Source organism: Nematostella vectensis, chromosome 11, assembly GCF_932526225.1.
Source record: "Nematostella vectensis chromosome 11, jaNemVect1.1, whole genome shotgun sequence".
In the NCBI taxonomy this organism is placed as follows: Eukaryota; Metazoa; Cnidaria; class Anthozoa; order Actiniaria; family Edwardsiidae; genus Nematostella; species Nematostella vectensis.
This window is the reverse complement of record NC_064044.1, coordinates 15222171-15241831: the sequence shown is the minus strand read 5'-3', so window position 1 is coordinate 15241831 and position 19661 is coordinate 15222171. Positions and strand designations below refer to the sequence as shown.

Sequence of the window (19661 nt, the reverse complement as noted above, 5' to 3'; positions counted from 1 at the left end):
TCATTTTCGGGGAAGAACCTTGTCTAGATTCTAAACATACGAGAAGTCTGCTGCAGTCGAATGTAGTTCTTTTTCTTGGATTCTGTTCGAAAAATGACTGAAATAACCTTCCGTAGCCTTTTAAATAAGATCGCAGATGAATTAAGAGACACAGATTTGCAACGCTTGAAGTATTTGTGTCATGGGAAAATCGGAGCTGGAGAATTAGAACGCGCAACTTCGGCCATTGAATTTCTTCGCTTGTTACAGCAAAGAGAAATGATATCGAAAGATGACGCCTCCTTCCTTGAAGAACTTTTGTATCAAGCTCAAAGAAGGGATTTGGCAAGCAGGGTCCGCACTAGTGGCTGTACACGAATGGAGACCGAAAGCGGTGCTCCTATGGGAGAAACACTTGCGGATACCAAATTCCGTAGGTTGTTGAGCAATCTAAGCGACGAGTTGACCAAAAGAGACTTGGACTCTCTCAAATTTTTATTAGGATTGCCAGGTACTTTTCCCTTTTTTAATTTTGTTTAACGTTTGTAAACATCCAACCATGCAAACATTTTGTGTAAAACACAGACACACACAGACATAATCTGGCGGGTTTTCCCAGAATTGTATACCGGAAGTCGAGAATAATCTTGGGCTAAAACTGATTATTTATTTTTATGAAATAGGTCTATTCTTTTCTTAATAGATTTGACCAGAGTATTAACTTATAAATGCTTAGAAAGGAAAAGGGCAAGACTTCATCCCCCCCCCCCCCCCCCCCAAAAAAAAAAAAATTACAGTAGATGCGGAAAAGTATGTATGTATGTAAGTAAGCAACGATTTCCAGTTTATTTTTAGTGCCCCGAAATTTCGGAAGGGGAGCATACCCTTTGAGAATCCACTAAATATACAGATCTCACAGATCCCAGTATCACTATCCATTAAACCATCATTTACCTCAGATACACATAAAAGTTGCATGACAACTTGCAAGCCCAACCTTCTATTGAAGTCTTTGTTGTTATTGTTTACACGAATTCTTGTATCACAAAAATTTTTAAGAACACATCTGTCCTGACACAGAAATGGCTGAAAAAATTGATTATTCCCACTTCCCACATGGGATTATCATGCACACATCCTCAAAACGAAAGGGAATTGGGCTTGTCAATGAGTACACAGGATTATCGATCTCGGAGCGGACTGTTTGCTGCGGTACAGCCAATAGGTCAATGGCCAATCCAAAATATTTATTCATATTCTTTTATTCTGTAAAATCTCCTTGTTAAAATAATAAAGTGATATTTAACTTGTGTTGAGCAGCCTTTCCAGTGCCCCCCCCCTCCTCCTTCTACACGCTACTGTCTTACGAAATTAAGCTTTTTTTTGCTACATCATACATGATTTGCCTTTGTTTTTCATGTATTCAGTTAACTAATCTGGTTTTATTTTTTCAGCCTCTATAAGTGAAAAGACCTCTTCAGGCTACCAGTTGTTCATGTACTTGCAAAAGAAGGGGGAGATTGGACCCTGCAACCTTGATACCTTACAGGAAACCCTTGCAGACATCCACCGAAGGGATCTGTCCAAAAAAATCGGGGAATATAAAGAAACTAGAGGAGCAGGTATAATGAGAAAGCTTTCTTTTTCATTTGTAATCATTTTACCTGTTTAACTATACAATTTTGTTGGGCCGTTTTATTTAGGTTTCAAATTGCTGATTTTTATTACTATCTGTTTATTCCCATCTCTGTTTATTCTAATCTGTTTATTCCCATCATATTACCTTTCCTTAACTCCATGATCAATATTCTGTTTGTATTTAAGATGAACTCCAAATTTACTTTTTCAAAAGCAGTAAATAGCTGTTTGGCAATGGTTTTCAATCAATCAAATCCTGCCAAATTCAGACTGTACACCATTCGGTAGTACTAAATTTGTGTACTTTTTTTTCAGTGCCCCCCATTACTTATCCTTCAGGTTCTAGCACAAGACAACCTTCGATTCACTCTGAGCTACCCCTTGCAAGGCCTCAGCCTACCCCAATATCCCCAAGACTGCCATTATTGAGGCCTGAAGACTTCAAAAAGAAGGCCTACTCAAACCCAAGTGGTTTGCCTAGCTCCTCAAGTGACCCTAGATTCCCAGTTCAATGTGAAGAAGCCGTCATGCCTTTAGATGAGCTAGATGAGATGCCAGCATATCCGATGACCAGTAGGCCTCGTGGCATCTGCCTTATCATCAGTAATCAACACTTTGACAAACCTGAGCTCCGTAAAAGAGACGGCAATGAACAAGATGTGGAAAACCTTAAAAGAACATTTGAAAATTTGCATTTCGTGGTTGAGATTAGACAGGATAAAACTGCAAGTGAAATGTATACTATTGCGAGAGAGTTCTCTTCTATAGATCACAGCGCTTATGATTTGTTTGTCTGCTGTATATTGAGTCATGGTATGCTTGGGAGTATATATGGCTCAGACAGCAACCTCATAGAAATAAATGAAATTTCAAGTCAGTTTAAAGGCAATGCCTGCCCCACGCTAGCACACAAGCCAAAGCTCTTCTTTATCCAGGCCTGCAGGGGGCAGGACTTTGACAGAGGGATCCAAGCAGATGCTACTAGGGATATGGATGTCTCTGATGCTGTTCGGCAGAATGCAGAGCCAAATGAGAGCCACTTTCTACTTGGATACGCCACTCCTCCAGGTATGCTCCTAACCACCTCCAACACATTTATTTTTGTAGCCTGCAAACAAATGAGTTGTATTCTTGATTTATGTATAAAGAACCATTACTCTTTGAAGGTGAGAGTGCACATGACATATTAGCCAGTGCTTTGTTGTTACGAATGATAGTCTAATAGTGTTTCTGTGATGGTAATTTAGCTAAGAAAACTACCACTTTCTAGTTTCTGACGAAATGATGGTTAAGCCAGGGTATAACTATACTTAACACCCACTCTGGTTGTCATCCCACAAGTCATTTTTGCTGCACAAAAAATATAACCATGTGATAATTGAATGGCCTATGTCTGATTTGTTATGTGCATTATCAACCATCTAAAAAAATGACTTAAGGTCTTAGTCCTCCTGGACTACTGAATATGATTCTGTGGGGACAGGTTTCAGCGCACAGTTTGCTCTAGATTTTCAACGGTGTTAAGAGTGATTACGTTTTCGATTGTATTTTAAGGGAGTAAGTATTTGTTGTCATGATTTACTGACTGGTAATGTTATTTCTTGTGCAGGGTATGTGAGCTGGCGAAGCCAGGTTCATGGCTCCTGGTACATCTCGTTTCTTTGCGAAGTCTTGTCCACTTACTGTGAGCGGTACGACCTGGTTACGATGATGGTCAAGGTGAATGACAAAGTGTCTGAAGCGTTCACCAGGAAGGGCTACAAACAGTGCCCAGCACCTGTTGTGACTTTGAGAAAGCGGATCTACCTTAATGAGAATTAAGACCATTGCATATACATGTATGTATAGTCCAGTCATTCTACAGGAAAAAGTAGTGCAACCGTCATTTTTAAACAAAAGTTTTCTCAATAGATTTCCAAGCAGAAACTATTTATTCTTCTTTCTTTTAAAGAGGGTTATCCGGGGTCACCTTTTTTAGTGTTTTAAATATAATAATTGTTTTAAATATTGAAAGACAATTATGTAGGGAATTATGTGAAGCTCATAACAAATTATATTGAAAATATTTCCATGCTTGATGCAAATTGCTGAGGATAACAAAAGTTAGCTGACAAAATCTGAACATACATGATGTTCATACTTTTCTCTTTTGTCAGCCATTGTATTGTCATTCATATTGGCACAATGAACATCGACGGCAAAACACCCACGTAACTAATACTGTGGATAAAAAAGCTTTTGTTACCATTACTGATAGCTTAAATCGTAGAATGACTGGTCTATAATCACAAGGCCTGTTTTATAATTCCCAGTCGACACTGGTTCGTGCTCAGAGTTCAGGGCCAAACTAAGGGGCGGGGCGGGGGGGGGGGGGGGGGGGGTGAAGGGTCTGTGTGCACCCCCTTGGGGCACCAGGCGTTGGTTCAATGCCTCCAAGTATGAGATGACTAGCAAATTACTCCTTGAGCAATTGCATATACTAATGTATATATGCCAGATGTGGAAAGTGTTAAAGGTAAACTGTGTTTCTAATGAGCACTCTTACAATGTAAGTTTAGATAAGTGACCTCGGAGAATGGCAGTATTCTCTTCAACATGAGGAACAGGCGCGTACTCATACGTATCATATGGAAAAAGCACAATATTTGAAGATTCCTTTATAACAAAATGACCCACTTTTTGACGGCGAAGGGTGCGCGCCTGGGAATAGTTAGCAAAAGTGATAGCATTAACAATGCTAAACAATAAAGTTAGTTAAATTAACGAGATTACTTCCGGCTTTATACGTAACAATCTCCGATTATCTTTAAAGGAAAGTGCGAAAAATATTTCTAAATTGTAAAAGCAATGAGTCTATTAGAAGTTTCTTTGAGGATATGACTGATAATTTAGAGCCGATGGCCTGTAGCGCGGATTCTAATATAGATTATTTTGTTTCTTGTTGGTTGAGGTTTCATCGGCCCGCTGGAAGAAAGCCCTATATACACCTTCAATAAAGGTTGTCAGTGCGAACAGCGAATGGCAATTGCCAAATGATAGTTCTACGACAGATAGGTGTTTATGGGTAGCAATTATTTTTAAAAATTAAGGTGATAAATAAACTCAAGCGATATCGAACCATATATTAATTATATAACATGGATAGCCATATGGTTTATTTATATTTTTCTGAATTTTGGAATAAATATTTTGGGATCCATGGGTCCTTTCTGTCGTAGAACTGCCATTTGTCAATGGCCATTTGCCATTTGCACTGACAATTTTTTTTTTTAAATAGGTGTATGAGTTTATACGATTCGGGGAATACAAAATGTCATGAAATCAGGGCATTTCTGATACGTACATTTCTGAAATATGGACTCAAAAAAAATTATCATCTCTGGGAGTACATTAGAGTGTTTGCTTTTTGTCATTTCTACCTTTCCACAAGATAGCCATTGTTCTCAATAGAAAAATAAATATACGATTATACAGCTGTTAAAAGAAAATGCGACTTTTCAAATAAGACAACTGACACTCGCTAGTTGTTTGGTGGGTCAAATATCCCCGTGTAAACACCCCCTACCACTGACCTGGTGAACCCCGACCGACAAAATGCAGGTTGTAGGTCGGATGCGGGTTGGATTCAGGTTGGGTACAAAATTCAGGTCGGATGATTTTACTGTTTTTTTTTTTTTTGCTTTCTCTATTTCTTTCAATTTCTACAGCTCACGTGACGCCTTACAATATTGAATATATGTATGAAAGTCATTTTGCTCAGTTAAAAAAAGACTCAGTGAACCTTTGGGGAGGGGAGGGGGTTCTTATTCGGGGGAGGCGCTTAAAATTCGTGTAAATATGGTAATCTAAAAACTCGGGGATGTTTATTTTCGTAGTAGAAATGATGAAGATTCAATTGTGTTTACCGAACAAATGACTTCTTGTTATGCAAACACATTAAAAGGTCAATTTTTCGACACAGCACGGTCAAACGAGAGATGGAGAGAATGGGCTTTTGTTGAAAGAAATCTAAAGACCAACTCCCCTCTGTGATCTTAAAATCCAATAAGTTTACCTACTTTTCAGTAGTTGTTATCTACCCACGCAAAAGAAATAATTAAGTTTTTGGTGTTATCATAAGTTAGACATTAGTTGCTCTTGACCAAAATTACTTTTGGGTGGTGGTTCTCATACTATTAAATGAACGAACTTATTTAAAATTCCCTTCTAATTTTTTTTACTTAACCTAACCGACGCACATTCCTTGCATAGCAAAGTTACAATAAAACATGAGCGTAGAGCAGAGATAATGCCATTTATTTTTTAGGGCAGTGAAAAGAAATCACTAGAACAACAACAACAACACAGCTGCAATGAAAAATGCATGCGTGAAAAATTGGTTAGACAGCGTAGAGCTGATATAATAATGATTAGTTTGGAGTTCGTCATAAAGTGATTGGTACTGTGGCTGTTAATAATTTATATGTCCTATCCAAGCCTATTTATTCTCCCCTGAGTTGAATGTTTTATTACAGCGAGAACACAGGGCCGTAGAAGTTAGGGGTAGGCTTATGGATCAGCTTCGATGATGTGGGCTTCGATTTTTAAGGTAAGAAGTAACTTGATGTTATAGGATTAAAAGACTTCAGTATCAACGAGGGCGTAAAAGTAGAACGGTAAGCACATTAACGAAATAGTCATGAATACGCTGAGATCAGGCGATAATATACCACGAAAAGCTACAAAACTAGCAGCGTCCGCCTTATCCGCCACCCAAATCTTGTAAAGGGTGTATTTTTGCCTTTGGGATTTTCCAAATACTCGTTATTGTTGTATTGCGTTATTGTTTTTGCGTTATACATATACTTTTTTATCCACGCTTCTATGCACTCAATTATAGCGAGGGGTTTTAGAATCATTGGAAATCCCAAAGAGCTAAGCTTCAGTATGCTTTCTAGGGATAGATGACAAGTCGATTGCAAAATAATCATCGCATTTGTTGTTACCATTTTTCAAAAATAGGCTATTAAAAGACCAGATCGACGATTTACAGTTGACCATTTATATGGTCTGAGCTTTATTAGACCAAGTCAGGCTTGGGTTCTTTGGCTATAATAAGCAATACGTTTTTAGCGATTTTTCATTTAGCTCATCCAAGATCTCTTAGCCTCTGCAAATTTAATTGCTGAAAAACGTATAACTATATCAACGGGACCTAGGTCATAATAAAGCCCAGACAATATAAGTTTGTCATATAAAATAGTTCGTCTGATTTATGAGAAAAAAATGCCTTTATGAAATATAAAATGATGCGGTTATTTGTAATTTGGCTATGCCAAAAAAACCCACGATATAAATTGGTTAAATTTTATGACGAAATCACGCGATTCCACCAGTGGCACTTGGCTTCAGCTGCTATCAAATTATTTTGGCAGTTATTTATTATAGATTAGGGAATAATATTCCGAGTTCGAATCAAATTTTTGTACACCATGAAGCTATTCCTACATAGGATCTTTCGATAAGATAAAGACCTCGAAGAAATTACGTGAAAAATTCCCTTCTCTAGGCCCCGAGCAATGACGTCATGTTTAGCCTATTATATAAAGTTGTGTTGACGGACTTGTCAGAATGAGTATAACCATGGAATGAGTATCCATGGAAATGAAGCCACTAGAAAAATACAGGCCTCACTTCATTTCACACTCTAGGGGTCACAAGCATTTGGAAATTTTGAAACAATACTAAGAAAATACAATATAATCAAAAAGCCCAAACTGTCGTGATCTCGTACCAGAACAATGAATACAATACACCAAAAACTGGAATTCGACTCTGCCAAATTTTCGTCTTTAATAAGACTTTATCAGGGCAGACTGAAAAAGGTGAATCGTTACAAGCTTATTTACATCAGAATAGTGGCGCGAAACGCAAAAACATTACAACTGACAAAAACGCGCATTTTCTAGAATAGCGCGCGCTATGGATAAAAATAATTTACACATCTCTACGTGGGTTGCTACTACAAAAAAAGTCACCACTATTAAGACCCCGCGGGAAGATAGACTTAAGCCGATAAGCACACTGACCTTCCCTTTCCCTAAGCTGAGCCTCAGAGTTACACTTATCTATGTACCATAACATTATTAAGACCTAAATGATTGTCGCAATGAAAATGTTGATAGAAAAGGTGCTTATTTAACCTACTTTTATGATTATTAAAACGCTTCCTAAAACTATTGATTGTAGACCCTACGTATTGCTTGCTACACATAGAGCAAGTAATGAGATAAACAACAAAATCTGAGTTACAGTCCAAGTCAAACTTAATGACATATTTCTTATTAGTAACCGTAAGTAACCGTACTGCGAAACTCCCGCCCTGTCTAAAGAAAGCTACACACCCTACACCTTTTACCGCCTCACTTACCACAACCTCTAAACTGAGTACTATCCTCTTTAAGAGAGGAGTGCACCAACATATCCTTTAAACTCCTAGGTTTTCTATGAGCCACCATAGGTACCTTACCAATAGCACCCCTACATCTACTAGAAGATTCTAGAACAGGGGCCGGTTCCTGAAAGGCCGATTAACTTAACCCTCGATCAGCGCCTAATCCCGGGTTAAAATTCGCTAATCGTAGGTCAGCTAACCGACGGATAACTCACCGTTCCCGAAAGCCAAGTAATCCCCCGAATTACTAACCCTGGATTAAACGAGTGAAAAACAGTATATCAACAGAAAGCAACTTAAATTTACCTTTGGTGGTTTTATTTTCGCAGAAAAGCCCCAAAACACCTCTACATCACCTGTAATTACCTCCATTTCATGGCCAAAAAAGTGTCATTTGCACGATTCGAGTTGGTGCGTGACACTAGCGAGACAGATTAATTTCAAGTACAAATTTCATGTAACTTTCTGTCTGTCCCAGCACAATTTTCAAGTCAGCATCGCAACGAAGGTCACATAATAAAGCGAAATGTTAGGATATTTGATCCCTACATTGTTTTGTGTAACGTCTTTTTTGTCGACAACTTTATTTTATAAGCTTTAGTTCTACTACAAAGTTTGGGAGGCCTGTGTTACGCCAACTAAACAGTGGGTTAGCGAGTTAACCCACCTCGCGAGCAGGGTTAGATTTTACCTCCAAACTGACCCAGAGTTAGCGCCAACCAGCGTTTCGGGAACGGAACTAATCTGGGGGTAAAAATTAAATCGTGGGTTAGGGTTAATTTAACCCTGGGTTAGCGTAAATCGGCTTTTCAGGAACCGGCCCCCGATCTCTAGTAATAATCACACACAAAAAGAAAGGACAACCCAGCGAGTGTAGCGATTTATTTTTATTCAGAAAGCAACTGATTTATTGACTATATTATATAACTGGTTGACAGAAAGAACGAGAAATCCGTTGGCAGTTTATATATTTAGAGCCTTATTATAAGATTGAAACCTTTTTCATTGTTCTGACAGTCATTCATTTCACTAAAATAAAAATTCACAATTTTCAAGAATTGGAGGGCTTGATGTTCAGGGAAAAGGGGGTTTAATATAAGCTAATTAAATATGAATGAGTTTTTAAAATGGGTGGAATACTAATGAGCAGAAGAGGTTAAAAATATATATATATATAACCCGTGAGTACTAATGACGTAGATTCATATTAACCTTGAATAGAAATGAGCAAAGGACGGCCACCCCAACCCCTCCAAAACATGAAAATTACAGTACAATCGGCAAATAACTGGTTTGGAAACTCAGTTAAAAAATACGGTGGCCCATAAAGGACATGGTATTTTGGGTACGACCCGACGGCCCCACCGTCCCACGGCCTCACCGTCGCACGGGCCCATCGCCCCACGACGGTATCCAGTCAATTGTCCGCAAACCGATTCGTCTACAACCAACTCGTCCATAAAAATAGAGTCAATTCGTCCACACATAGTTTTTACAAAAAAGTAGCCTCGTAGCATACGTTTCATATAAAAACTTTACGAGGTTACGAGGCCACTTTTTTGTTAAAACAATGTGTGGACGAATTGACTCTATTTTTGTGGACGAGTTGACTCAACTTGTGGATAAGAACTGTAGTTCTCAGGTATAACCAGAATGTCAAAGCATGTACGAGCTTTGGATCTCATAGCCATTTCTGACATCTTTTCTACTTATCCTAATATCCTAATTTTATCCTACCTTCTACATATTCACTCCCTGTGCTGAATCGATGAAATCTTGACAGGCGCTTCTGGTTTTGGTTCTTGATGTATCAATGTAGCCACGTCTATTAGTTCCCCCTTTGGGAAGGGCAAGCTGGTGTCCGTAGCTTGAGCAATTAACATTCGTTCTTTCTCGTGACTTTCTGTGACATTGCCTAAGACAGATTGTTGCATCGTTGCTTCAGTCAACAACAGGGAGAAAAACCCAAAACCACATAGTCGTCATTGGAGAGGGCCGCGGATATCACTGGTATTTAGTGGCAAGCACCTTCGCAGAACTCTGATATGAACTGTCCCCAGAACACGGCATTCCCAGAAATAAGGGACATTAGCCAGCGGTTTCTCTGGGCTCACATTTTGCTAGGCCCGCGAGAAATAACAGCGGTATCACAAATAAAAGCGAGATTCCGGCCAGCACAGGGGCTTCCCTTTTGTTGTTACACTAGAAGTTTTTAATCAGGTTGACTAAAATTCCAAATAAAAGTAGTATTAGCGGTATTTAAACGTGCAAGGGGCATCTCTGTTTTGATACGTCCGATGATAATGGAAGTGCGGCAGTCTTGCTGAGGTTGGAAAACATCAAATACGCAAATTTAAAAAAATCTATTTTTTAGAAGGGCTTTATGGTTCCCCTGTGTCTATCCCAGAAAGCCGTGGGGCCGTTTAAAAACAAAATGGGGAACGGACGAACGGAGAGAAGTTGTTCTTGCGGAGCGCACCGTTTTCCTTGCTTCAGTCTGTATCTTAAAGACAACAATAATGGTTCCTGGACTAGGCATAAATACATCAAATGTTATTTCTTCGGGAACAAGATTGGAAGGCGCTACTGCCTATTTTATTGGCCAATTTGATGGAAGGATAGTCGATTTACCAATTTCGAGTCCTGCACCTGTGATGCAGCGAACAGTTCTACCTTTTAAACGACTACTTTTATGCCCGATTTCAATGAAATTACAGAGAATGTATGGAGGATTGTATGCTCTTAAGCGAACAAAAGTGCAATGTCCAAGGAATTATAAGGCTTTCTCTGGCATCGTTTGAACGGAAAGTGTATCACTCGAATGGCAAGGTTTTTTGTTCGAGTCCTGCATCGTGAGCCCAAAATCTCTGAAACGAGAAAATTTGATAAATTGTGATAAAATGTTGCCATTTTGACATTGTATGTGCACTATTGCGCATGCGTGGCGGCCATGTTGTCTCTTATTTCTGGTAATGGAATAGACATCCCTTAGTACACCATCGCCTTCTCCGTCTTCACCATGGAAAGAAAACATGACTTTGGAGCTCAAAATGTTTGAATCCCTGTACAAAGTTAGGAGTTCTCTTACACACTCATGACGGTTTAACACTTTTTCTATCCGACTCTGGGATGAAGGTGCCTGAAGTCGAGCTTTGAGCTTCTCTTTCAGAAAAGTGTTTTTCTGATCATTCTCGCCAAGATGATCACCCTCCTCCAAGAGTTGTGGTGGCGGTGATGCCAAAAGAGATTCTGGTGACCATGAGACGCTTGGTCCTGGGCTTGACTTTTCATCCATTGGCATAGTGGTGTTGTTATCACAGCTCTCTGATCCTTCGCCACTAAATAGTCCAAATTCCTGCTTGTCCTTAGATAGAGGAACAGGGTCCTCACACTAGTATATAGAGTATATAGAGTAAGCTGTTGGCAAGTGGGTCTTTATCCTCATCTGGATAAACAATTCTAGAAGGTGACGCTATTCTAAGCTCATAGTGCCTTGGTGGGAGGGATAATGAACCGACCCAATCATATATGGAACCTGCTTTGCTTTTATGTGGATATCGACTTGATTGCTCACCAAGGTGTCGATGTCTAACCAAGATAACAATAAAGGTTGACTTCCAGCTTCTGCTCTTCATCATTTCTGAGAGATATTTCATCTACTTCTTTCTTATGCTGTTTCCCTCTGTCCGCCTCTAGACTTTTCAAGTATTCGGACTGTATCTCTTCCTTAGAATAATCAATTCCAAGACAAGTGGAATCGGGCAAGACTGAAGGCCGAAATTGATTCCACTTAGCAAGACATTGTTTTTTCTAGATATCACTAAAACCGAATTCAATATTGGTTTATTATACATCGATTTAGTAAAAAACACTTTCAAAAAACACAATTTATTACTGATTTGCACAAAGGCTCCTCTTCTTCTACAACTGGCATGTATATAAAAAGATAAACATAACAAAAAAAAAAAATACAGAAAAACAGCGTATTTCTCTGCGTTTTCTGTGCGATTTCCTGTGCGGTTTTCGCACACGTGTTTGTATGTGTAAAAAAGGTTACATCATTGAGAGACACAAGACTTGTTAACGCTAACAGTATTTTTTATACTTTTTCATACAAATAGAGTATTTTTTACTTAAGTAGTTAAAACTACATTTGTAAGATATAAAGTGAATGTAGAAGTATAATCTTAACTATCCCCACGTTTTCTGATAACCCAATTACACAATCATTAATTTCACCTAACCATACACAACCACCTCATATCACGCTCAAATTATCACCATCATTTACACCATAACCCTCCTCATCACTACTTTAATCTCCACACCATAACTACCTTACACTATTTCACAAGCCTATTTTCTCCATCACCCTCCTACATCACCACACTATATTATCACACCCGCTGCACCCTCACACCCTTTGAGGCCCCTGCGTCTTGGTACGAATACCCGATCCCAACCAAAAAGAGACTTTAGACTCCGGGTATTTCTCGAGGCCCACTGAATATCCTCAGGCCCCTCTTCGGTATAATAAATAAAATTTCCCTTAATGATGCGTCAGTATTACCTTAATCGGCAAATTTTATTACATTAAGCGTTAGTATTACATTAAGCGACAAATATTTTATTACATTTTAATGCTTAAAATCATTAGTATTACATTAAGCGGTGTAAGCCACTTTCTAAGCGATACCGACTTCACTGCAAATGTAGCTAAAACTATAAACTTATACCCGATGTTAAAGCCGCATGGTCACCAGTCTACTTCCGAAGGTCCGATGAAAACATCAACTGTTAAAAGACAAAAGTATCTATTAAAATCCGAGATATTAAACAGGCCATCCGCTCTAAATTATCAATCACATCTTCAAAGAAACTTCCAATAAACACACTGCTTTCAATATTTCCGTTTTCCGTTAAAAATCATCGAATATTGTTACGTAATCGACCGGAAGTAAACTGGTGACAATGCGGCTTTGAGGTTAATTGACGACCTCAACTTTTTTACTGGAACGTTTTGTCTACGTTGCTCATATATGGGTATAAGTTGCACTTTATTTTTTTTATTGTTGTACGTTCATTTCAGGTGACATCCCTTCTGATCTTATTCAATTCAGAGTCCACAAATGGTACGTAGTATTTATTACCAATCACACTGTAAACTCATTGCATAGAGAACAAAAATACCTATCAATATGTCATACTTATCAATATGTCATACTTATCAATATGTCATACTTATCAATATGTCATACTTATCAATATGGCATACCTATCAATATGTCATACTTATCAATATGGCATACCTATCAATATGTCATACCTATCAATATGGCATGCTTATCAATATGTCATACCTATCAATATGTCATACCTATCAATATGTCATACTTATCAATATGTCATACCTATCAATATGTCATACTTATTAATATGTCATACCTATCAATATGTCATACTTATCAATATGTCATACCTATCAATATGTCATACTTATCAATATGTCATACCTATCAATATGTCATACTTATCAATATGTCATACTTATCAATATGTCATACTTATCAATACGTCATACTTATCGATATGTCATACCTATCAATATGTCAATAATTATCAATATGTCATACTTATCAATATGTCATACGTATCAATATGTTAATAATTATCAATATGTCATACTTATCAATATGTCATACCTATCAATATGTCATACTTATCAATATGTCATACTTATCAATATGGCATACCTATCAATATGTCATACTTATCAATATGGCATACCTATCAATATGTCATACCTATCAATATGGCATGCTTATCAATATGTCATACCTATCAATATGTCATACCTATCAATATGTCATACTTATCAATATGTCATACCTATCAATATGTCATACCTATCAATATGTCATACTTATCAATATGTCATACTTATCAATATGTCATACTTATCAATATGTCATACCTATCAATATGTCATACTTATCAATATGTCGTACTTATCAATATGGCATACCTATCAATATGTCATACCTATCAATATGTCATACTTATCAATATGTCATACTTATCAATATGTCATACTTATCAATATGTCATACCTATCAATATGGCATACTTATCAATATGGCATACTTATCAATATGTCATACCTATCAATATGGCATACTTATCAATATGTCATACTTATCAATATGGCATACCTATCAATATGTCATACCTATCAATATGTCATACTTATCAATATGTCATACTTATCAATATGTCATACTTATCAATATGTCATACCTATCAATATGTCAATAATTATCAATATGTCATACTTATCAATATGTCATACGTATCAATATGTTAATAATTATCAATATGTCATACTTATCAATATGTCATACTTATCAATATGTCATACTTATCAATATGTCATACGTATCAATATGTTAATAATTATCAATATGTCATACTTATCAATATGTCATACTTATCAATATGTCATACCCACCAATAAATTTCAGTAAATTGTTTTTAATATTTACTTAGAGATGAAGAATAGGTAAAGAGCTTTCTTATGATATCAGAAAAAAAAATCTCGAAATTTGACCACGGACAAAAATACAAGCGTTTACAAACAGCTCTTCCTTTTCACAAGTTGACCCCGTAAAACGAGCCCGCGCGCTGTGAGAACAGATCTTATTTGAAAAATTAGAGACCTTAGAATGATTCTCATCTAGTGATAAAAGTATTTGATTCGACGAGGACAAAATAGATTGCTCATTTTTGGAAGAGGGTCATTTTTTATAGCGTTGAGCATAGGAGCTCTAAATTTCAAATTAGATAGATTAATGTTTGCGGTTGAGTACAGTTAAGAATTGGTAGTATAAAGCTTAAAAGATTTATAATTTTCAGGCTTTTCTTTGATCATACAATAATTGATACCCCAACTTGAAGAATATGATTCAAGGCCTTATAATGATTCAACCCAATTAGAGCTGCGTCCCTGCTTTTGTTAACTCAAAAACTGACCAAAACATTTTTTTCGTAAGCATATTTTTCCTTGGAAATAACGGGAAATGCCGTCATTAAAAAACACACACAATTTGACATCTATCTCGGAAACACTTTATTATAATTATACAGACGATCATATTGAATAAGAAAAATAATGATATTGCTCTGGTAACAAGGGTAAAACAAGGCCCTTAGATAATAGAAAATGCGCCCTTCAGGATTCCTGAACCAACGAGGTACGCCTGGCGCTTAAACGCCTGCAAAACCCCACGAAATCCCTCGTATGGCAATAAAACTTGGTATGGTTTGTTTTCAAGTCCTAAACTACTGATATATTGGTATAAACTCGGAAATTAAGAGTTTGATGCTACGGGCACTTTAATCTTTTTATTATAAACTTTGCAGGCAGCCTTGCATCGAATGTGGCTTTGGGAAAACCGGCCGTTCAGTCAAGTTTATTCTCGAGCAATGGTCTTGCCGAACATGCCGTGGATGGCAACAGAAATGGCAGATACTTTGACCTATCGTGCACCGAGACAAAAGTGCAATCAGATCCTTGGTGGAGGGTTGACTTACAAAAAAGCTACGTAATTCTGCGACTGTTTATTGTAAACAGGTAAACAACTATCAAAACATTCTCAGGTTAAAAGAAGTTATCTCCCCCTTGTCTTCCTGACCTTTTTTCCCAGTTTTGTCTCCCCTGAACTTGTCTTTTTGACTTTGTCTTTCTGATCTTGTCTCACCGACCTTGTCTTATCTACTTTGTCCTTCCGACCTTCTTTTCTTGACCTTGTCCTCCCGAAAATCTTTTCTCAACCTTGTCTCCCGACGTTGTCTTCCAGAATTTGTCACCCGACCTTGTCTACCCGACCTTGTCTACCCGACCTTGTCTACCCGACCTTGTCTACCCGACCTTGTCTACCCGACCTTGTCTACCCGATCTTTTCATCCTGTCCTTGTCTTTCCGATATTGCCTTCCCGATTTTGTCTTCTAGGTCTTGACCTCCCCCTGACCTTGCCTTCTTTACCAATGTCGTTTTACCGCACAGGGCCGATTGTTGTAACCACAGGCTCGACAATTTTGAGATTCGCATCGGAGATAGCCTGGAGAATAATGGTAATGACAACCCTACTTGTGGGGGATCATACATCATCCCAAAAAATGGGTCAATCGCCTGCCACACCCTACTCAAGGGCCGGTACGTCAATATCTGGATCCCCGGGCCAAATAGGCTACTGACTTTGTGTGAAGTAGAGGTGTATCCATTCATTGAAGGTGAGTGTTTGCAGGAAGTGACTTTGAGAATCCAGATGTCATAATCTGTGTTGCTTCCTGAATACAATATTGGTGTTGCGGAGCACATAAGTTTACCCAGTCTCGGTACATGAATAGGTAACTTAAACCACGAAAGCACGTGACTTTGAGTGACAGACTCACGCCAAAATAAACACAGAAATGGTTGCGGCGATCACGCCAAAGAGGGACAAAATCATAGAATCTTTCAATTAGTGTATGTCCTTATTTCTGACATGAACATTTCTGGCTGATTCGTAAGCGCTGAAAGAGTTGCCCATTGTTGTTATCATTTTGCCGCCAAAACCAGGAGCGCGCGCGAGTTTGCCATCCAAAAAGTCACGTGATATTTAAGTACAAATCGCCTATTCGTTTGATTGCAGTTACTTGTACATTAATTTGATAAGCACCAGAGCACACAGCAACGCCGTTCGACCACAGTCTATTTCTCTTGTCTTTGATCTAAAAATCGTTTCATGTTGATTTTCGTCTTCAAGGCCGCCGTCGTATCAAAACGTATGTCTAGGCTACCCTGACAAAATCTCCACGTACGTTTCAGCGGACCATTTCGACAAAGTCTACTTAAACCTCGCCGGTCACGCACTCACTCGCCACATCATCACTGCATTGGACAGCGGCGTGTCTGTGTGGTCATGCGCAATGCAGTGTAATGCTTATCCTGGCTGCGTCTCCTTCAACTATGACGTCACTGCAGGGGTTTGTCAGCTGAGCAATGCAGTAAAAGCCGATCAAGCGAGCGACCTCGTCCCTAGCATCTCATTTGTGTACCATGAGCGCGTTCAATCCCAAGAAATTTCAGCGAAAGATACCCTTTAAAAGAAGACGCCGAATGGCCACCACCCTTTTGAATCAATGTACTTTCAACTCACGCAAAGAATTGTCTATAGACATTTTATTGGTCATCACTTAGTAGTCGCATACGACACCTTCATGCAAATTGCTGACCAATTAATTTTCAAAAGACTGGGCCAGGTTATTCTCTACTAGAAGAGGTTTCTGAAATGTTTAGCATTGGATTCCGTCAGTGGAACGATTTGAAGTTGATGTATTGGTTATCACTTAGAATCAATGTACTTTCAACTTACGCAAAGGAATTTAAATAGACAATCTGCGTCTTGGATTCCGTCAGTCGAACGATTTGAAAATTTTATTGGTCATCACGTAGTAGTCGTATACGACACCTCTATGCAAACCGCTGACAAATGAATGTCCAAAAGACTGGGCGCCAGAAGGCTCAGCCATGTTATTCTCTACTTGCAGAGGTTTCTATGGCGCACATTGTAAGTCATTGTAAATCATAATAAGCATTCCATTCTGAAGATGGTACCACCGACCAGCGTCCCCAGCGGTTCTTTCACGGGTAAGTACTTTAAGTACGCATCCTGAAGTGTATCATACACAGCTATCAACACGATACACAGCTATCTACACCATACACAGCTATCCACACCATACACAGCTATCTACACCATACACAGCTATCCACGCCATACACAGCTATCCACACCATACACAGCTATCCACACCATACACAACCATCCACCCCATACACAGCCATACACAGCTATCCACACCATCCACAACCATCCACATCTATCCACACTATACACAGCCATACACACCATACACAGCTATCCACACCATACACAGCTATCCACACCATACACAGCTATCCACGCTATACACAGCTATCCACACCATACACAGCTATCCACACCATCCACAGCTATCCACACCATACACAGCCATCCACAGCTATCCACACCATACACAGCTATCCACACCATCCACAACCATCCACATCTATCCACACTATACACAGCCATACACACCATACACAGCTATCCACACCATCTACAGCTATCCACACCATACACAGCTATCTACACCATACACAGCTATCCACACCATACACAGCTATCTACACCATACACAGCTATCCACGCCATACACAGCTATCCACACCATACACAGCTATCCACACCATACACAACCATCCACCCCATACACAGCCATCCACAGCTATCCACACCATCCACAGCTATCCACACCATCCACAGCTATCCACACCATACACAGCTATCTACACCATACACAGCTATCCACACCATACACAGCTATCTACACCATACACAGCTATCCACGCCATACACAGCTATCCACACCATACACAGCTATCCACACCATACACAGCCATCCACAGCTATCCACACCATACACAGCTATCCACACCATCCACAACCATCCACATCTATCCACACTATACACAGCCATACACACCATACACAGCTATCCACACCATCCACAGCTATCCACACCATACACAGCTATCTACACCATACACAGCTATCCACACCATACACAGCTATCTACACCATACACAGCTATCCACGCCATACACAGCTATCCACACCATACACAGCTATCTACACCATACACAACAATCCACCCCATACACAGCCATACACAGCTATCCACACCATCCACAGCTATCCACACCATCCACAGCTATCTACACCATACACAGCTATCCACACCATACACAGCTATCTACACCATACACAGCTATCCACGCCATACACAGCTATCCACACCATACACAGCTATCCACACCATACACAACCATCCACCCCATACACAGCCATACACAGCTATCCACACCATCCACAACCATCCACATCTATCCACACTATACACAGCCATACACACCATACACAGCTATCCACACCATACACAGCTATCCACACCATACACAGCTATCCACGCTATACACAGCTATCCACACCATACACAGCTATCCACACCATCCACAGCTATCCACACCATACACAGCCATCCACAGCTATCCACACCATACACAGCTATCCACACCATCCACAGCTATCCACACCATACACAGCTATCCACACCATACACAGCTATCCACACCATCCACATCTATCCACACTATACACAACCATACACACCATCCACAGCTATCCACACCATCCACAGCTATCCACACCATACACAGCCATCCACAGCTATCCACACCATACACAGCTATCCACACCATCCACAGCTATCCACACCATACACAGCTATCCACACAATACACAGCTATCCACACCATACACAGCTATCTACACCATACACAGCTATCCACACCATCCACAGCTATCCACACCATCCACAGCTATCCACACCATCCACAGCTATCCACACCATCCACAGCTATCCACACCATCTGTAATGTTTGGGATTCCTGTTTGTATGACCGCAAGGTTTTCTGGGTAGAGCAAT

The 19661-nt window shown here is 39.2% G+C and overlaps 2 protein-coding genes across 2 annotated transcripts; both read left to right on the top strand.

Moving 5' to 3' along the window:
- Positions 1–5: 5 nt before the first annotated feature.
- LOC5505811 (caspase-8) lies at positions 6–5136 on the top strand. Its single transcript, XM_001626510.3, has 4 exons — positions 6–490; positions 1434–1601; positions 1933–2685; positions 3227–5136. The coding sequence occupies exons 1-4, from the start codon at positions 94–96 to the stop codon at positions 3436–3438; spliced, it is 1530 nt and encodes a 509-aa protein (XP_001626560.3). The 5' UTR covers positions 6–93; the 3' UTR covers positions 3439–5136.
- A 735-nt stretch (positions 5137–5871) lies between these two features.
- Positions 5872–17710, top strand: LOC5505819 (fucolectin). Its single transcript, XM_001626512.3, has 5 exons — positions 5872–6205; positions 13140–13182; positions 15470–15680; positions 16114–16340; positions 16918–17710. Exons 1-5 carry the CDS (start codon positions 6182–6184, stop codon positions 17193–17195), a joined length of 783 nt encoding a protein of 260 aa, XP_001626562.3. The 5' UTR covers positions 5872–6181; the 3' UTR covers positions 17196–17710.
- The last annotated feature ends 1951 nt before the right edge of the window (positions 17711–19661 follow it).

What these genes read in the sequence shown, in the direction of transcription:
- LOC5505819 (XM_001626512.3), top strand. Translation starts at nt 6,182, where the DNA reads ATGATGTGGGCTTCGATTTTTAAG. An exon ending in TGTGGGCTTCGATTTTTAAG is followed by an intron (nt 6,206 to 13,139) that starts GTAAGAAGTAAC and finishes CGTTCATTTCAG; the next exon opens with GTGACATCCCTTCTGATCTT. An exon ending in CGACTGTTTATTGTAAACAG is followed by an intron (nt 15,681 to 16,113) that starts GTAAACAACTAT and finishes TTTACCGCACAG; the next exon opens with GGCCGATTGTTGTAACCACA.
- LOC5505811 (XM_001626510.3), top strand. Translation starts at nt 94, where the DNA reads ATGACTGAAATAACCTTCCGTAGCCTTTTAAATAAGATCGCAGATGAA. An exon ending in TAAAGAAACTAGAGGAGCAG is followed by an intron (nt 1,602 to 1,932) that starts GTATAATGAGAA and finishes CTTTTTTTTCAG; the next exon opens with TGCCCCCCATTACTTATCCT. An exon ending in TGGATACGCCACTCCTCCAG is followed by an intron (nt 2,686 to 3,226) that starts GTATGCTCCTAA and finishes TTTCTTGTGCAG; the next exon opens with GGTATGTGAGCTGGCGAAGC.